At 37.3% G+C, this 21,565-nt stretch overlaps 1 protein-coding gene across 1 annotated transcript in view; it reads right to left on the bottom strand.

Moving 5' to 3' along the window:
- Nucleotides 1–21,565, bottom strand: part of LOC143863696 (putative cyclic nucleotide-gated ion channel 20, chloroplastic) — a 37,835-nt gene that overhangs the window by 12,330 nt on the left and 3,940 nt on the right. Inside the window, exons 3-7 of the mRNA XM_077374452.1 lie at nucleotides 18,552–18,743; nucleotides 18,146–18,244; nucleotides 16,431–16,568; nucleotides 15,036–15,284; nucleotides 12,876–13,130 (exon numbers count right to left, since the gene is read on the bottom strand). Of these exons, the coding sequence (XP_077230567.1) occupies nucleotides 12,876–13,130; nucleotides 15,036–15,284; nucleotides 16,431–16,568; nucleotides 18,146–18,244; nucleotides 18,552–18,743 (933 nt within the window). The remainder of the gene's footprint in view (nucleotides 1–12,875; nucleotides 13,131–15,035; nucleotides 15,285–16,430; nucleotides 16,569–18,145; nucleotides 18,245–18,551; nucleotides 18,744–21,565) is intronic.

Genomic DNA, 21,565 nt, shown 5'->3' with positions numbered 1-21,565 from the left:
GACATATGTAATAAGCCTGAGGGCAGTTTAGTCATTGTATATAATTCTAATATATAAATATGAGGGAGGGGAGCTAGTCTCTAACTCTTCTCATTCTCTCATTTCCACTCTAACATGGTATCAGAGCCCTAGGGTTACGATGCCCTAGGTACCACGTTCGCCTCTCCTCTCCTCGCCTCCGCCCCTCTCTCTCTCTCTCTCTCTCTCTCTCTCTCTCTCTCTCGGACAAATCCATCCCCGTCTCTGCCACAAACCTAAGCGAAGCTCCAGATTGAAGATCGACAATTCCACTCCAAAGCCCTAACCCTAACTCTAACCCTAGCCCTAACCTAACCCCAAATCCATCCTTTCCAAAACCCTAACCATAACTCGTGAACAACACTGTGAATAGTGCCATGAATAGTACCCGTGAACAGTACCGTGAATAGTGCCGTGAACAGCACCGTGACAGTACCATGAATATTACCCATGAACAGTACCATGAATAGTGTCGCCTCCTCCAACCCCAAATTAGTGCTGCATCCTCTCTTCCTTTCCCAAATCAATATCGCACCCTCTATCCTATGCACCCCCTCCCCCGCCACACTATTCTACTTGTTCATAAAACCCTAATCCTAACCATCATTTAAATCGCCTATTTTCTATTCATTCGCAGCTTTTTCTATTTTTCCTAGAGCCCTAATGCACTAGATTGCCATTGTACCATCCATTTTTCCTTTTCTCTTGTTCATGGCTTCGTATTTGTTCCCTATGGATGCCTTATTGTGCTTTACTTCATGTGTATATTCTCGTCGGAGCCGTGTTTAGGGTTTTCTTCCTCATTTAGTTTGTCCCTCTTTTCATTTATCATTGTTTTCTGAGCCACATAGTCAGGGTTGTCATTTATCTCTTCTTGTTTGTCGTTATGGATCCTGTTATTGAGAATCCATCTACCGGCGTGACCCATGGAGTCCGTGCGACACCCTCTCCTTCGACTTCTTCTGTCACTATGGATGGTTCATTCCCATAGATGACCACTGTCAAATTAGATGGGACAAACTATGTGAATTGGAAGGTTGCAGTCGAGACTTATATCGTTGCTCTTGGAAAGGCCCACATCATCCATCGTGATCCTCCTCCTCTTACTGATTCTACATAAGATGCTAGGAATAGGAGGATGCCCTAGTCTGTACACTACTTTGGCAGAGTATGGCCTCTCATATTGCTGATCCCTTCATGCTTCTTCCTACATCGAAGCAAGTCTGGGATCAGACTACTCTTCTTTATTCTGGGGTGGCCAACATTAGCCGTATCTGCTCCACATACTCTGAGTTCCTCAACATCTTTTTTGAAGGAGCAGAAATAATCTTTATTACAAAAAGAAAAGAAACACAACAAATAGCATGGGATTGGGAAAGGGGCAGGGGCAGAGATCGATCCACAAACAAAAAAGGTCCCGACCCCCAGTGCGCGCGCTCACACGTGGTTCCCGATCACGCCATATGTTCCCTCGAGCTCAGTCACCAAAAGAAGCCCCATCAAAGTAGAGCATAAGCATATTGGCTTAAGAAAGTGGGGCTTCACTTGTGTCTGAACTTCTCTTTTCTAGTTTTGTCATATATGACGCAGTTCCATTTGCAAAACAGATCTTGCAGGAAATAGCCTTTGAACTCAGATTTCACGCTACCACAAAGACAAAAAGACACTTAACCTTCTGAACAATCCACTGAATGGTGTTCTCCTTGTTGGCGTTCTATGGTGTGGCCCACATTGGTGGGACCTACTTTAGAGAAAACGTTGGCTTCCCTTATTCACTTTGTGTAGTAATCATAGTGGGAGTCTTAAGAGATAAGTCCCAAGTGTTTTGAAAATCTAAAACACATTAGTGTTAGAGGTGTGGAAGGACACAAACTCTTGTGACCCGAAATTCTATAAATATGGGTTGCGTTTGATGGGAACAACACTCATATGTTATAGCAAAGTTCCAATATAAAGAGGGTCCCTAATCTGGGAGGAAAACTGTGCCTGCGATTCCATCGATCGAGCCCTAAGGTCGTCTCAAGATTAGAAGATCTCTCTTATCTTGTTCGTAATGCAGCGGAGATCGTGTTCGTGTTCGTCGCTCGCCAAAGCTAGATCTTTGATTCTAATCACCATGGCCGGAGGTAAGTTCCACATTAATTTCGAATTAAATAAAGCTTTCAGTTGGTATCAGAGCCGCCCTTTGAGTGTGGCGATTGAATCAATTTCTGAAGTTTGGATTGGTTTATCAATGTTTGTCTCTTTGAATTTCGAATCTAAGTGTATGCTTATAGCACTACTGTTGAATGAGTAGGATGAACATTGATAAATCAGAATAAAGAAACAGTGATAAATTCACTTTAAATAGTAAGTAGTTTTGAATCCTATGTATTTTGATACAAATAAAGTCATTGTTTCTGGAAAACTCTGGGAGTGACGCTGTTAAAATTTCAGAAGAAAATAAAGTTTTGGGTTTTTTCTGCAATTATGTAAATCCGACACTAAATATCTCCAACCACTAATCAGAAGGCATAAGTGAATTGCCGGCCCACCGGACGAGGTTGACCGCCCAAATGGCGAGTTAATCAGACCGTTGGATCGTCTTCAGTGACCTCCCAAAAATTTCCAGGAACTTTATTTTCAAAGTGGGTTTTGAAGCTAGAAGATGTGTGGAACCAGGACGTGGGCGGAACACACCAAGCGTCACCGTCCCACACACAATAGTAGAGGACAAAATAGATAATAATACAAAAGGAAAATATAAATAAAGAAAAAGGGCAAAAGTATGTTTAGGTGCATCACCATGACACCGCCCACATCATGGTGAGGTCTTGAGTCTTAAAAAAAGTTAGCGTGTATGTTTTCTTTGTCTTTAGTTTATTTTGTCCTCTTCCTCGAATTTACTTCAGACTCCAATTTTGGGTCCTTAAATCTGAGATTTGGGAAAAGTGTGGAACTTTACCCTACCTTTTCTCTGCGTTCCAGACGCAATGGTAATAGTTTCTGAACAATCTGAGACCTGTAGGTTGCTTTTCCGCGAATCTCCGCTTTTCTTGGGCACTGGATATTCCAACATTTCTTGGTTTTAGGATCATAAACAGAAAAAGTTCTAAAATGTACCCTAAAGTTTTTCGGCGTTTCGGATGCAATGGTATAGTTTTCAGAATAATCCGAGATCAGTATGTTGTTGTTCTCTTTATTCACTCTATAAAAGGGCTTCAGATTTTGTCCCTAGGGTTTGGGAAACACTTCCAAATTTTGTTAGAATATTACCATCACCCTAAGGTGCTATGTGTATCAATTTCAGACTGATTGGATTAATGGATTTCAATTTTGAAGAGGTTTAAGTTGTTCATGGTCAATTTTGCGTACAGCCTAAAGGCTCTTGAAAATGATTTGGGTTTTCCATAAGGTAATCTAAACAATCCAAAACTTCTACAATAAAGTTAATAATTGCCTAAAATTATAAAATCTGAATTTAAAGTATTTTTTGCTTAAGTTTCAATTTAGCATATTTCTTTAAATTCAATTGTGGTTGTTGTATGCAATTCTTTCAGTAGTATTGGATGTTTGCAATTATGTTAATCATTCCCCATAAAGTAAAATGTTGAAATATGACATAAAGAACAGTCATACTCACAAAGATACCATTATAAAGAGGTATTCGATTAGTCTGGGAGGGCCACAACATCCTATGACTATGAGGATACCGGTGACAAGTGGTGCATTTATAGTGCCCATTGACACATAAAGTGCAACTTTTCAGTTGCTTTGCTCTAATGGTATCTAAGATTCCAATGGCTTTATAATGCATGGTCGCTTGGCCCACAGGAAGGCGATTGTGTATTGTAAATCGATTGGAATCGTAAGATCAATTAGGTTAGATGAAGGTTCTTATCCTAGGCCCACAGGTATGGAGAAGAGACCAAATTTTAATTTGATTGATCAGTACGATTACTAAGGGTAAATCTAATGTGTGTTGTAGCTCGTCCCACAGGAGAGTTACAATGATGCAATGCATTTACAACCGGAAATGTCAATATGGGTTGGCATTCTAGTATTATGGCCTAATTGGAATTTAGCACGTAGTAAGCATGTGTTTGTCTTTTATATTTTGTAGCTAGCGAGTCAATATTTTGTATTCTGAATCTATTAGGATCTCTTTCCATACTGGGAATAATTTTCTGAGTGGAAGGATAGGGTTATGCTCATTTTAGGTTGGATGGACATTAAACTTGCTCTCAGAATGTATGAGCCACCCACTCCTACAGATGAGAGTATGCAAGATGAGAAGGACCTCCATAAAGAGTAGGAGAGATTGAACCGCTTAAGCTTGTTGCTCATTCAGAGCCACATTGCTCAAAACATCAGTACATCTCTCCCTAAGACCACCAATGCCAAAGAGTTTATGGAAGCTGTTCAAGAACAGTTTGTCAATTAAGATAAGGTATTGGCTGCTACCCTTATGAGCAAACTCGTATCTCTGAAGCACACTGCGGATAAAGGAGTGAGAGTATATCATGGAAATTGTTGCGCAACTGCAGGCCCTGAAATTGAGATTTCTGAGTCATTCTTGGTGATTCTTTATCCTCAACTCCCTCCTTATAAAATACAGTCAATTCAAGATTGGCTACAATATTTATGAGAGCAAATGGCCTCTCAACAAACTTCTGACCATGTGCGTACAGGAGGAAGGGAGGCTGAGACAAGAGAAGCTGGAAACAGTCAATCTTGTCATTTAAGGAAAGAACCTAAGAAGGATTGGCAAAAGTGTTCCCATAGAGAAGAAGTCAAAGAAACCGCCAGTTAACCAAATTGAGGCTAAGGATACTCAAGTAAAGTGCTTCTTCTGCAGAAAGAAGGGACACGTAAAGGAAGACTGCCTCAAGTACGTAAAGTGACTCAAAAGCGAGATAATCTCATTTCGCTTATATGAATCTGCTATAGCTTATGTTCAAAATGACACGTGGTGGATTGACTCCGGTTTTTCAATCCATGTTAACAACACCTTATAAGGATTAGTTAGTCATACCACACCGACGGAAAATGAGTAGTTTATCTTCTCAAGAAACTATAAACGCTCACGGGTGGAAGATATAGGGACCTACCAGCTTGAGCCATCTACATGATTTGTTTTACAAGACCTTTTACATACCTTTATTTGTTTTAGACTTTTGGACCATGATTTGAATTTTAATTTCCATTCTTCTTTCTTTGATATAATTAAAGATTCTGTTATTGATAATGGTACCGTGATTGATCGCCTAACATCGTTTGAGCTTAAATATTTTTCCTTAAAATATCCTAACTGTTCAAGATTGTGTTGGCATTAAACGTGGTCATGAGAGCGTGGATTCCTCTACATTATGGCACAGGAGATTAGGTCACTTCTCCATAGAGCGTATTAAAAGGTTGGTAAAAGATAGGGTCCTAGAGACTCTTAATTTTGCTGATTTTGGAACTTGTGTGGACTGCTAAACAAGACCAAGAAGGGTGCCAAGAGGAGTTCAGAAAAATTAAAGATCATACATAGAGACATTTTTGGGTCGTTTCGACTCCTTGTGTGAATGGTCAAAAGTATTTTATCTCTTTTATCGACGATCATACGAGATATATGTATCTCTATCTTCTCTTTGAAAAGAGTGAGGCATTAAGTGCCTTTAAGGTTTACAAAGCAGAAGTACAGAGATAATCTGGAAAGAAACTAAAGATCGTTAGATCAGATAGAGGAGGCGAATATTACGGTAGATACACTGAAATGGGACAAAGGCCAGGTCCATTAGCGGAATTCCTAAAGGAAGAGGCATTATTGCTCATGCCGGGAACACCACAACAAAATGGTGTGGCTGAAAGGAGGAATCGCTCTCTAATGGATATGGTTAGGAGTATGATTAGCCATTCAACCCTCTCATTAAATTTGTGGAGCGAAGCCTTAAAGACAACCATGTATGTTTTAAATAGGGTTTCCAGTAAAGCAGTTCCTAAAAGTCCATTCGATTTGTGGAAAGATTGAAAACCGGATTTAAAACAATTATGAATATGGAGCTGTCCAGGTAAGGTTAAAGTGTTCAATCCACATGAGAGAAAATTGGACCTAAAGACCGTAGTGGCTATTTTATTGGCTACGTTGAAGGGTTTAAAGGTTATAAGTTTTACTGTCCTAATCATACTACTAAGTTTGTTGAAGGAAAGAACACTGTCTTTCTTGAGGAAGGTGACAACAGTGGGAGTGAACCACCTCGAAACTTAGTTTTCAAGGAAGTGCGAATTCCAATTACTATTTCTGCACCTCATGATCAATTGGTCGAAATTCACGGCCCTCCACATGATGTGGTTATGGAGGATGGACCAATAGATGATTTGCCACCCGAAGAGGATGTTGTCATTGAAAACGCTAACTAGAATGCAAAAGAAGTGGAGGATGTAGTGGGAATAAGGAGACCGGCTATCTCTTCAGATTATATTGTGTATCTTCAGGAAGTTGACCAAGAGTGTCCGAATGATGGAGATCCTTTGACGTTTTCACAAACTATGAGTGGTGAGGACTCTAATCTATGGCATGAAGCCATAAAAGTTGAATTGGAGTCTAAGGAAAGTAACCGAGTCTGGAATCTTGTCGAATTGCCTAAAGGGGCTAAAGCCATTGGTTGTAAGTGGGTCTATAAGATAAAAAGAGACTTTGCCAGCAATATCGAATGATATAAAGCGAGACTTCTAGCTAAATAATTCACTCAAAAGGAGGGCGAAGATTATCATGAGACTTTTTCATCAGTTTTGAAAAAAAAGGATTGCGTAAGGATAATAATGGCCCTTGTAGTTCATTTTGATTTAGAGTTACATCAAATGAATGTGAAAACCACCTTTCTCAACGGTAAGTTAGAGGAAGAGTAGTAACAAGAAGATTCAATCGGAAATATCAACAAATTCTTGTGGGGTTGAAACGAAGGAAATATAAAAAAAGTCCGTTTCCACTGCTACAATTTCATCTCTATCGAATTTGAATATCAGAATAGCTGATATAGTCATCATTCAATGGGTCAGGTCCACTTTTTATTTTCTTGATTTTTTATTTTTCCGATGGATTTGATTGGAGCAATGGAGAAGTAGGAATACTTTGGTTTGGTGATTCATAATCGGGATTGGGTATCTAGAAATATCTATGTCCCAGTACAAAAAAAATATGAATAATGAAACATGGGGAAAAGTATAGCCTGTAGTGACATAGTAGTCCTACTAATAAGTGTAAGTGCGATTACTTAATTATCATAATGCATTTTCATTCTAATGAACAAATGTTCAACTTTATACCTATAACTCATTCTATAACTCATTAGAATGATAACTCATTCCACAAGGTTTTTTTCTTACAAATAAAAAAATATCTCTATTTCTATTCTCCGCTGAAAAAATGAAGACTAAGACTGGAGCTTCGTGAAAAAGCCCTTTATCGGATTTGAACCGATGACTTACATGAATCAGCTTGAAGGGTTTCATTCAAAAAGTAGTAGTCATAAAGTTTGCAAATTAAAGAAATCTATATAAGGACTAAAGCAGGCCTCCCGTATTGGTACCTTAAGTTTTCTGACGTGATTGAACAATCTTAAAGTCAGTGGGAGTGAATTTTATCTGTTGGTCCTATCTGTAGATGATTTTGCTCGCTGCTAATAATTGGGAATGCTAAATGAGGTGAAACAGTTCCTAACTCAAAACTTTAATATGAAGGATATGGGTGAAGCCTCACATGTCATTGGCATTGAGATTCATAGAAGTAGATCTAAAGGTATCTTAAGACTATCTCAAAAGGCCTACATTAACAAAATTTTGGAAAGTTTTAGGATGCGGAACTGTTCACTAAGTGGAGCATCTATCCTTAAAGGTGATAAACTCAGTGAGTCATAATCCCAAAAGGAATGATTTGGAAAAGGAACAGATGAGTAATATTCCTATGCTTCAGCGGTTGACAGCTGACATGTGCACAGGGCTATGTTAGACCAGACATTAGATACGCTGTAAGGATGCTAGGGAGATACCAAAATAGTTCTGGGATGGATCATTAGATAGCTGCAAATAAGGTTTATGGTACCTTCAGGGTACGAAGGATTACATGCTTACATACAGATGATCGGATCACTTGGAAGCGATCGGATATGCAGTTTCGGACTTTGCTAGGTGTCTTAAACTATGAAGTTGATATTGGGGTATATCTTCCTACTTGAAGGAGGCACCATTTAGTGGAAAAGCATAAAGCAAAATAGATAGCTTTTTCCACTATGGAGGCAAAGTTTATTGCGTGCTATAAGGTAACTATGCAGGCGTTATGGTTGTGGAATTTAATCACAGGGCTTAGGATTATGGTTTCCATCTTCAAGTCGTTAGTGATTTATTGTGATTATTCCGCTACGATATTCGTATCTGACATGGAGTTCCTTAAGGTTAGAAAGAATTTTATGAATCATTGAGTGGCTACTAAGCACATTCTACTTTACAGTTGACAGTTGATCCCCTGACTAAAAGATTTTCGCCTAAGTTGTATGTGGATCGTATGGGTCTTATAGTATGTAACGCCCCGACCATCCATCTAGATATTGCCCGGTTCTAGGCCGCAACCCTCCCTGGTTTTGTTTTTCCCGCAGAAAATGCATCTACACAGGGAATGGGGGTCTACACATATAACCCAGGAACTTTCTCTCTCCGCTTTTGATGTGGGACTATTATAATCCACCCCCCTTAAAGGGGCCAGCGTCCTCGCTGGCACATCGTACTAGAGGAGGTACAACTCTGATACCATATTTGTAACGCCTCGACTATCCATGTAGATATTGTCCGGTTCTAGGCCGCAACCCTCCCCGGTTTTGTTTTTCCCGCAGAAACCTGTCTACATAGGGAACGGGGGTCTACACATATAACCTAGGAACTTTCTCTCTCCGCTTCCGATGTGGGACTATTATATTGTATTTGGTGCTTAGTTACATATGTCACTTTTGGTTGCAACATAAAGTTGATGATTCTGTTCATATGTTTTTATATATATTCTGTCTTATATAAAGTGTATATACATCTAGGTTTAATAAGATGGACTGTCCATTAGGACAGATAAAGTTGGACCTAAATAAGCATTTGTGGGCTTATTCAATAAAGTTTTAAACCCCACATAAAGTGTACATTAGTGTGAATCGGTGTATGTGATACATAGAAGGTAACATTTCCGGTTGGAGGTGTATACCGCTATGATTCGTATATTTGAGACATACTATAAGGGTGTACAATAAAGTCTGAGTTAAAGATATTTGGGATTGATGTTTTTCCAAAATAATGGCCATAAAGTTTTTAAAATAATTATCTTAAGACTCTAAGTTACTTTGTGAATATACCAATGTGGACCAAATGGGAGAATGCTGGCGTTTTATGGTGTGGCCCACAATGGTGGGACCCTACTTTAGAGAAAACGTTGGCTTCCCTTATTCACTTTGTGTTGTAATCACAGTGGGAGTCTTAAGAGTTAAGGCCCAAGTGTTTTGAAACTCTAAAACACATTCGTGTTAGAGGTGTAGAAGGACACAAACTCTTGTGATCCGAAAGTCTATAAATATGGGTTGCGTTTGATGGGAACAACACTCATACGTTATAGCAAAGTTCCATCATAAAGAGGGTCCCTAATCTGAGAGGAAAATTGTGCCTACGATTCCATTGATCGAGCCCTAAGGTCTTCTCAAGATTAGAAGATCTCCCTTATCATGTTCGTAGCGTAGCGGAGATCGTGTTCGTCGCTTGCCAAAGCTAGAGGGATTCGTGATCTTTGATTCTAATCACCAGTTCCGCATTAATTTCGAATTAAATAGTGCTTTCACTCCTTCCCCCCTTAAGTATTTTTGTTTTGGTTCATCCAAAGAACCCAAGCAACTACAAAAGGGTGGGGAATCCATTATATGCATCCTTTGGACCCAAGATGCGGACAACACCATCCTTCAAGGAGCTTAAAGAATGAAGTAAGCACCCAAGAGATGTTGGAGAGCCTTATGATCTGGTACCACAGAACCCAAGCTATCACATAATGAATGATAAAGTGGTTACATGACTCTTCGTTTTTGCCAAGAATGCATCGATTAATCATGAACCAACTCTTCCACGTAAGAATGTAAATGGAGTTAACCTTCTCAAGTGCCACTTTCCAACAAAGACATTGGACTTTTGGGATGGGACATGAGGGCCACACCTTGGACCATTGACAACACGGCTGGGGGGGGGCCGTTAGATAAGCAAAGCAAAGAAGGATTGGACCAAGAAGAGACCACTTGGGTTTAGAGCCCAAATCCTCCTAGCCGACAGAATGGGCAGATATCTTCAACATCATGGAGGGTTTCTTATTCACCCCTTCCCAATCCACTAAGAAGTTACTATGGTAGCCTCATAGCCAACAACTGAGCCAATAAAGGGGTAAACCATGACCGTTTAACACCTTATTGGGACGGTGTTGCTAAGGACTACTGCTTTAGCCTATGCACCTTGGTTCCTATTTATCTTTGGGTTTCCTAATGAATTTGCATTCTTTTGGGGAAGGAAAAAAATAGAAGTAACAATAGACATGAAAAATGCATATGAACGAATAGATCATTGTAAAGAATTTGGGGTTTAAATTTATGATTGTTTTCTCCTATTATATATACCTTCAGCTCTGTACATACAACATAAATTCAAATGAATGTTGTTTCCAAGGGTGGCAATACGAGACCCTAATAATTTACCATCTAACATAAAGGGACCAATATTGATGCTCCATTCCAACAAAAACAAGATAAAATGTCATCCTTCTAAAAAATGCAAAATGCAAGTAAATTATAAATAGGTTCCAATAGTGAGGAAGATGTCAATGCACACCAAGTTACCAAGATCCTAAATAGGTATTTGAAAGATTTTAATTTAATCGTTTTCCAGTAAGACATGCACTAAAGATTGCCCCAATAAATATCAAGCATATAAGGGAAAAAAAACAAAATTGTTTTGATTCTGTTATAAAGGTACAGGCACAAACACATGCCCCTGCCTTGGCCCTTATGAGACATGTCACTGTTACGATTGTAGAGATTACTATCCTTAATGAAGGGACAAGACAATGAAAGAAATAATAAGAAATAAGGAATGGGGTTACACCAATGCATACATCCTCTCTAACACTACCCAATGAAGCCGATGAATAGCTGTATAGCATTCCCATCTAGGAGTGCAACTCGAGCAGACTTGGGTCGGGTTGACGACAACCCTAGCCCAACCCGAGGTAGCATTCCCTCAACCCTAACCCAACCTGATCAGAGCCTTGGGTTGAGGAGGGTCCTAACCCCTCACTAGAACATGCCGAAGGAAAAGTCAAAACTTATCATGATTCTCTACAACTCAAAAGGGAGTTTCTATCCTAAGAGGACTCTTCTACAAAATGGGCTTGTAAGAGAAATATTTATATTTAGATAGGGAGCCTCTTGATGAATAATCAGAGGTGTTCTATAGATTTGAGAAATATAATTAACAACCGTTAGAGTGGGAAGTGTGCGTCCCTATCAAATTATTAAAACTTCTTCTTGCAATCACAATATGTTTTATGTGTCATTCTCATGTCATGCATGTACTTGCGAATGGTGCAATCGCCTACAAAAATCTAGTTCATCCCCTTTACTTCTTAGAATATCATAGTATTCTTCTAGTAGAAAACCGAGAGATCTTTAATCCCTTAAAATAGGATCAAACACAATGTGCAACAAGCAATAAGAAGAGATGCAAGAAACACAATCACAAAAACAAGAACACGAGATTTACGTGGTTCGGAAGTGTCCTTGTGCACACGGGAGAAGAGTTTCACTATTTTGGTTCAGGATAACACAACTCTCCTTTCCTTGGTCAAGAAAGCTCACAAAATCTCACAACCCGCTTATATATTAATGCCACTACATCACGATACTACCGAAATACCCTTTCGCGTGCCGACCTGCGTGTGCATTTCTTGATCCTATTACATCAAGGAATAATCTTATAACCAGCTTGCGTGTACGTCACGAACATTAGCCCGCTAGGGTGATCAATCACTATCAAAATACAAGACATCTGCACAACACTTCTGCTAACATATCTTCCTAGGAGAGAATAGCCATCTTTTGATATAGCTACTAAATCTAGTAAATATCATGCCTGTGAGAATAAGTTTTGGCTACAATATCCCAGATTTCTTTGGTTGTTAGTAGAAATAACAACCCTTTACCGATGCAAGGTTGCATCAAATGCAACAACCAAGACATTACTCTGAGATTACCCTAGAAGTCTTTGGTTGTTAGTTGAAATAACAGCCCTCTACTGATGCTATGTTGCATCGAATGCAACCACCAAGACATTACTATGAGATTTTTTGAATCATTTTCATAATGGGGATCATCTTCCTTTGACTCTTTGATTCATACATTTATGTACCCTAGTTTAGATCTACACTCAATGAACATCCATTATGATTGAGACCAAAATAATAGCTCCTCAAACATGATCGAAGAGTATGGAGAACAAATAAAATTCCACACAAAAAATCCAGCAAATAAAAAGTGTCCTTTCTCAATTTCACTAAATCAATCAAAAATAGGGATTAATAATGCAATATTAAGAAATTTATGAAAAACGGCGAAAATGTATGTTCTGACAATATCAATAAAATCTCTTTTAAAGAAGGAAATTTGCTCAATATGTTCAGTGTGCTATTTCTCACCATATTTAGATGAAACAAAATATTAAATTCATTCTTTGTCCAAAATATAATGCAAATGAAGATCCTATAAAGAATAGCTAAATTAGTTTAGAGACAAATATTAAAAAAGAACAGGTGAATGTAAGAGGTCTAAATGTACCTGGAAACCCCAAAATAAAGAATATACATATCTTGTAACAATATTGGGGTTTGTAGAAATAAGAACAGCTTGCTTATAAATTCCATACGGGAACCGACCATCAGCATTACAACACTGAGTGGCATTCAAATATTCTTTCCATGGAGTTGAATTAGAATTTTCATTTTCATTTCCACGCCCACAGTCTATGAGTTTTTTACACTGCTGAAATAAATGAGAATCTTTGCAGGCATCTCGTAGACATTGATTTACCCTCTGAGACAAAAGGGCATAATAAAATTAATTAAATATTTGTGGATACAACACAATAAGTCAACAATGAAGCAACCAAGTGCAAATCAATCTAAATCACGATTAGAGAGATCTGACAAACACTATTAGAGATAGAAATATGATACCTATCAAAAACATAAAACACTTGAATTAGACTATCATGAGTGACAGTAGATAAAAAATTCATAGAAATGAAGAATTCGGAAAACAAAATGTACAAGTTGAGTTCCTACAAGCATGGGGAAGTCTGATTAGGAAAGAAAACTAATAATGCAGATTTTTTATGTTTTTATTACCTTCGTGAGTTTACAAACATTTGATCCAACTTCAAAAAATTATGTGAACATTTTCCATCTAAAGTGATACATTTATGTGTTTAATATTATTAAGCATGATTTCAAAATTTCTTAAGTTACACAAGAAATATTAGTTGGATACTGGAGCAGAAAACCTCAAGAATTGAATACACAATATCATTGTCTTTTTTACTCTTGTGCAAGTAATTGCTAGTGATGGTAACGAGTTTGGTAGAAGAGTAATAACCATTGAAGTGGTGAAAATATTGTTTGTGATTCCAATCATATTGACAAATATCTACAAGGTTTTGAAAATCTCCCAATATTTTCTGCAATATTTTCAAATATATAATGGGAAATGATATCATCACTCTTTTATTTTGATAATGGCATCCCTATATTTCACACTTTTTCTAATTAACTGAGAATGTTAAAATTCACAGAAAATCAATTAACAACCAATTGGAAAACTGATTAATAAAGTGAGCGGTGATGTTATAAAAAAAAGGGGGGTAATAAAAAGGGAGTTGAGACATCATTTCCAAGAAGTGATGTTATAGAAAAAAGGGAGTCTAGGGATCATTTCCATTCACATACATACCCACATTATCATGAAACTTTTAGAAATGCGATTTTCTTGAGTTTCCTCAACATTTTACAATATTATCTAGATAGTTCCGCAAAAAATCCCTAGTATTTATACTTATCTATTATTTTTAAATAAATCCATTCATTCATTTAATTTGCATCTATTTATTTTATTTTTCACAATATCTCGTAGGTTATGTGCAAAGAAAACTTATAAATTTGAAAATCTTCGAGAAATTTCCTAGACGAGAAATTTCAGAAAACAGTATCTTTCACCATGGTTCATGACTCATCAAATCAAAGCAAAGCCATTTCATATTCTTGTTGAATCAGTTCTGACCCACAACCAAAATCCTACAAATTTTCTGTAAGCTGATAAAAGAAGATTACATTATATCATTGGTTTCAAGTTGTTTGCTAGTTGCTGATGTAAGCAAAAATTATCGGCTAATTGCAAATAATAGAAAAAACATGGGAAGAATGTGAGACAATGGGATAAACCAGGTCAGACGAGGAATCAGATCAGAACTTCCATTAGAGAATACTTTCTTCAATGCTACAGGAAGATCATAATCAAAGTAAATAATGGTCCACTGTATAATCCAGAAAAATCTCTCCTAGTATAATAAGGAGAATGAATTGATTCAATTCTCAATAGCAACACAACTACAAAAAACACATCCAATATCCTTACACTAATATTTTATACCTACATCTTGGTTAAGAGAATGAATAACAAACGGAATCATAATTCTTACAAAATTCTTAACTCATTAGATGTTGGATTTGGTCTAAATTCCATGCTTGATATGAATATCAAAATCAAATCCATAACAAATATTGTAAATAGTTCTAGTGCAAACATAATTATTGAGAATGCATTCTATGAACTATATTGTATGAATCTATGATAGAAACTTCAAAAAACTTGTACAGTATAACATGATAAGTAAAGAAAACAAGGGGACCCAACCAGGAACTAAATTTAACGGCCTTCGCGTACCTGTAATCCAAAGAGATACCAGCATGATCCCACAACATGCCCAGCTAATACAAATATGAGAAGATTAATGACAAAATTTGACCAAGCAGATTCAAATATGAAGCCGCCTGCGGATTGACCAGCAAGCAAAGGCACAAATCTGAATATCCTTGGTATATATTGTAGAAGAACTGTGGCACGTAAGAGGTTTTTGGCAAAATTTGCTCCTGATGATCCCAAGTACTTAGGTAAGACCACCAATATCATGATCTTCACAACAAGAATAACAAAAAATTTATATTAAGGACAAGAGAGTTGATAACTGAAAACTCTACAAAATGTATCTGAACTGAATACTAATCATTTCCCCACAAAGATTTATATAGGGCATGCAAATATTCTAGTTTTAAAACAAATACTTAAGACCATAAATGCTTTGTGCATGGTAGACCTAATGCAAAAGGTATGCAGAATTCCAGCAAGTAGCAATAGAAAATAAGGAAAACAATCGCTCAAAGCACTTTCAAGAAGAATTTATACTGCATTAGAAGTGAAAACCCGGCCTGTGAACAGTACCAATACAATATCAATGGGACAAAAATCATAGAAAGCAGAAATGGATAAATAAAATTTCAAAAATAACTACCAATATTAAAAGATTAAACTGAAGCAGTAAATTTCAAAAATACCTGATGAATAAAAAAATATAAGACTTAACTTCCTATATTATAATAGAAACAAATAATATCTCCTTATAGACTGGATTAGTCATGGAAATATCGACACTTAAACTATCATGATATTAACAGCAAAAACAAGTCCCACAGATGAGTAGTGGTTCTTGTAAGGTAAACATATACCATTATAGAGGAAGAAAAATGGCAAGTCAAAAGAGAAGTCACAAAATTGCAGAGCACTCAAGACCAGAGGGCATTTAAATATTTCACTAAGTTCTTATAGATACTGTAGAATATAAAGACATAGGACTATAGCAATTAAGATGACAATCACCATTACAATAGAACCTGGTGATCAACAATGGGTCCCACATGGGAGATGTGTGTATGATCTGAATCGTTGATATGGTAGACCATCATAAGGTTACCCACGAGACCCTGGTACCGTGCCAAACAGACACCTCATCCATCAGATTGAGGCCTACAAGACCAATGGTCTATCCTTTCTAGGGAAATCCTAGAAGAGTTTTAATAGATCAAGAAGCTAGGATCATTCGATCAAGGTGAGACCAACAACAATGAACCATCATTTTGATCGCCGGTCAGAACAACGGACCCAGTCACATCCACAAGGCGCTCAAAGGGATTGTTGGGGAACAATATTAATCAGTGATCGTCTTTTTTAAAAATTTCTTTAGACAAATACAACAATATTATGCACGAATGGAAAAACTGTTACCTGAGGTAGTGGTAATACAACAAATAGATCAAACATAAAGTAGCCACGCAGGTAATGAATAGCAATCTTTTTTGGGTGATCAACTAAATCTCCAGCACCAACAACTCTGGATTCAGGTGCAACATATGCCAGCCTAAACTGCAGAAGAAATATCATATAATATCAGTGATGGCATGAATTTAAATCCATAAATAATCCAAAATAAACAATTAGAACGAGATCCTTGACTCCTAGAATTTCATCAATACATGCTGACTTAAAACCAAAAGAGGAATATATCTTCATTTTTAAGAAGTTTCTGTTTGGAGCCTCAAAAGTCAAAAGTAGCACACAGAAATTAATGAAGGTGGCAACAAAAGAAGGTCCAGAATAACACACAAAAAGACAACTAAGAAAAGATACAATGAGACACTTGAAAAGTAAAGTACAACCAAGCAGCAGACTTCCTCATATTGAGTTGGAAAGTCTAGACCTGGAATTGTACCTCATCAACAAGTTTGATATTTTTTTCCTGAGAAACAACAATGAACTTAACAAATGATGTCATCTTTTTATGTAACATATTATATGCCAAGGGGGTGTTTAGCAAATTGTTCTAGAATACAATTTTCTAAATAGGGGATTTGACCCTCCTAAAATCATAAGGCACTCTACCAATGTCTCCCAACTCCAAAAATATCTCTAAGAATGGGGAATGTGATCGTCTAAATCAGGATTGCTTACGGAGCATTGAAGGCACTATTTCACCAGTAGTTGTAATGATCTGCCATTGGAACCATCACCCAGTCAGTGTAAGTTCTTTCTCCAGAAGATGCTAGCTAAAAAATATTTCATTGATGGGGCATTTCTACGCAATATTGCTAAGTCCAATGGTTCTTTGAAAAGATTGCCGATGCCATTAACTCATCTGTGTGTATACTACTACTACACCACACCTCGACCTTTTGAGAGATCTTCAGCTTTTCCATATTTGCAGTAAGTATTTCAACACTTCTACTTATGAGGTATGGAAGATAGAAGTGTCCCTGCCACAAAATCCTAGGAACATTCGTCACAGATAGAAGAGTTCTATATCAGTCTCAACAAGATCACACCGTTTCTATTCTACCAAAACCATTTTCTTAGAGGTGAAGACAAATTAACAACCCATTAATTTTCATTACGAGGTAAGGTGATATGACAACTTGTCCCATTAATTTTCTAATAGGTGTGAGACAAACAAAGATTGAAAATGAAAAAACATTGAACAAAAGATGCCCTCTTCCTAGAGAAGCCTTTCAACCTTAAAAGATTACTAGAATTAGCATTTTTTGCTACAAGAGAATTTGAAGAAATATTAAGTGACGACAGCAAAGAAGATACATGTAATATCATTCAAGGCACCCAAATCAATTTAAAAAGTACCAGAGGTTCTACCTTATCCCAATGTGGCCTAAAGAAATTTGTTCAAGTTCTTGAATTGTTAGAAACGTTATGGGCTATAGACAGTATGACTTCAACGGACCCCATGGGATACTCACAAGAACAGCTTGGGGACATCGGAATAGGAAAGGTATGTTTATTGGGAAATGGGAAACTATTAGAAAATATTTTATTGTAGGAATGTTTCAAACATTACAATATATTTGAAATGCAATAAAGCAACTGAAAAGAAGATTCTTCACTTTTAACATTGTATAATACTGAACCAATGGATGTGGTTGATTGGTGCTTACCTGAAGAAGCATGTGCAAAAGATAGATGAAATCAGTCACACTTCTCACAGCTGCAATTGCTGCTGCCAAAGGCCAGTTAAGAACTATACACATATTGTCCTGTTATCAAAGAAGCAGAATTGAAATAGCTTAGGAGTTAGGACAGTTGTTTAATTAATAAAAGACAAGGTGAGTTTGGCTAAGTATCAAAACACAGCAGTGCCAATATCAGTAGCCTCTCATGAAATAATGTTCTTTCTCTAGTTAATTCAACTTGAAAAGCAAATGTTCACTAAACAGGCAGAGATGGGAAGTGTAAAGACCAAATCTCATAGATGAAATCCAAACTTTATGCCTTTTTTTAAATAGAAAAATACAACATTTCCAAATTGTAAGCTTTTAGCGTTTGAAAGAAACAAAGTTATACCTGTTGCACATAGAGCAGGAAGAAAAATAATGGGTCTATGAAAATCGCCACCAAGCAAGAAATGACGAAAAATTTGTTCCATTGTTGAACAACTTTGGCATGAGGATTCATGATGCCGGGAATATATGAATCTAGGAAGGAAAAAGATCTCCTCACCCAACCTTTTGCATCGCCATAAAATGCACTATGGAACTGTATGCACACAAGCAATTTTGTTTAAAAGAAAAGCAGATTTAATGAGTATATCACTATAATCATTCACAAAAAAATGAGTATATCACTACAAGATAAAAGGAACTATGGTGCAGCCCTACAACCTTAACTAAAATTGACCAAGAAACAAAGCTCATCTATAAGCAAGTATTGGATGTACAAGTGTGAAAAAGATCAGATGCAGTATAATTCAGTATTATTCAATGAGAAGTATCCTTCACACAAAGAAAACAATATTCACCACTTCAAAGTCGCTAAAATGGAAAATGTGTAGAACAATCATAGAGCGTCAAATAATAAAACACGTGTATTATTATCAAAAGCGCATAGGAATTGAAAGATGGAGTCAGGCAAGATAACTGAGATCAACAGGTATCCAAATGTAATGACTTTTTGAGTGAAGGTAAGGAGGTGACCCTAAGAACAACAAACAAGAAAGAGAAAACAACCAAATAGTCAAAAGCTATGATTTGTAGACACGGACACGAGTGTCAAGTCTCGACACGACAGACACGGCAAACTCCCAAAATTTAGAAACGGGGACACGGCTAAAATAGAAAGTAAATATACTCATGATTTGTGGACACGGATTCGTGTGCCGAGTTTCGACCAAGTTTCGACACGGATACAAGGTATCTGACATGGAAACCCCTAAAAAACTAGAAATAGTGTCCCACTCATACACGTACATACATATAAAGTTGCTTACACTTCTAGCAGTACATCTATAAGTGTCTAAAGGAATGTCGACACGTGTGGACACAGGTGCCGTGTCGGACACGACACGTGTGTCGCCAATAAATTCAAAGTGTCGGCCAAATCATAGGTCAAAAGGGAAACAAGCATCAATATATAGAGGGCCATGATCTGATATAGGGGGAGGCAGAGACATGACCCTTACATTTGGGAACATGATATGCCAATATTTCGAAATTATACAAAAAAAAAAATACGCCAATATTTCGATATTAGAAATCTGTCCAGTTTGGTGAAAATTGTCCGAATATGGGTGTCTGTCCAACTTAGCACCCAACATCAAAGATCAACCAACTAGATGGAGGGATAGCTCTGTTTACTTGAAGTTCTTCTTCACATACACATACACTGCTTTTTCTATCACTGCTTTCCTCTATCACTTTCAAAATTCAAAGTGGAAATATACTCAAACAACTCTGCGAACAATAATTTCATAGACATCAACGAAAGACGACCAAGTCAGATATGCCATAACATAAAATGATCTTCCCTACTACTATGGAGACTACTAAACTGACATGCCAAAGGTAATACAGGTGAAGAATCCAGAAGATAAATGCCATTAGCTTCACAGCCATATCCTAATCGTCTTCCTCGTAACCAAATCCTGAAGCACAGAATTATTAGGGAGAGTGATCACACATCAGTTCAACCATTTGGTTAGATTGCTAACCAAAAGAAGGTTTGTATTTGATTGAGGAACATGAAGCACAGAGGAGAGAGTAAGGTGATCAACAATCTTAAAGTTTCCATTCCCAGAGATTGTGGACAAGGAGTTACCCGCTAATGTCATCTTATATTTCCATTTAGACAAAAGTTGATATGAAGAAAAAATATTGGACAAACTTTTCATATAATCAGAAGCACCTAAATCAATAATCCACAGCGGAATAGGAGAGGATGAGAACCTGATTATGCAAATGAAGAGGAAACAATTGAGGCTCGAACTTTCAGTTGAAATAATAGGCAGCGAAGATTGTCCATCTCTTCCCGGGATGAGGTCAACATATCGGAGGTAGAATAATCAGTAAGAGTGGTAGTAGATGCACCAATCATCTAATAAGATGCAGGAGTGGTTCAAGAATCATCCGCATTTGGTTATGTCCCTTTTTTGAACCTTGATGGCCTCCTGATCAACTCCTAGTATATTTCTTCAATATGTCAGGAGTGGGCTGGATGGCATTTCTATGACTTTCTTCACTTAGGACACTGGTCAAGGCCTGGCTCAGAGGAGGAACCTCCACCTGACTCAGAGGAGGAACCTTGCTACTGAGGATTTACTGTCTAGTAATCTCATACTACTGATTCGATCTTGCCAGGAACTCAAATAGTTCACTTTGCTATGTCAATTTCCAATATTGCTCTTCATCCCATGGATCCTTCCAATTGATCAGCTACAGATGATCCCCTCCTCTGACAAATTTCAGAGGGCAGAGAAATTCCACAAAAGCATAAAAAACCCCAAAATCCTTACAAAAATACCTTGATGATGATCTTCTCTTAATGGTATGTATGGCTGCTGATCCCAGTCGTATGACCATGATGTTGCTTGTAAAATCTTAACAATGATCAGAAAAAGAAGAAAAAGTCTGGCTCTAATACCAAGTTGAAGAAATGAGAGAAGAAGATTGAATACCAAGAAGATTGAAGAGAAGAAGATTGAAGATTGAAGAAACACGAAGGGGTGAATGAGATGAAAGGAAGTCATGGTGTTTCTTGAATGATACCCACAACTTCTCATCACTCGTATTTATAATAGTGAGAGAAATAAACATACTACAGTAATTGCCTTCGCATTATGGTCCCCCTCATCTAAACCAAACACACATCAACAAAGGAAAATTTTCATAGAATAAACAAATTTTGTCGTTATATCTTAAATGAGGCAGCACATTCAAGGATTACTAGTAGCTGACTATAACATGTTGTCAATCAACTAAGGAAAAGTAAGGATGGAAGTTCCATGTCAGACAATGAATCAGCTCCACTTCTTTTCCATTCAAAATGTCAGCAAAGACAATGGATAGAACCAATTACAAGCTCTA

This window comes from Tasmannia lanceolata, unplaced genomic scaffold, assembly GCF_043159265.1.
Source record: "Tasmannia lanceolata isolate RefF3 unplaced genomic scaffold, GAP_Taslan_0.1 ptg000044l, whole genome shotgun sequence".
Classification (NCBI taxonomy): domain Eukaryota; kingdom Viridiplantae; phylum Streptophyta; class Magnoliopsida; order Canellales; family Winteraceae; genus Tasmannia; species Tasmannia lanceolata.
This window is presented reverse-complemented; position numbering and strand designations above follow the sequence as displayed.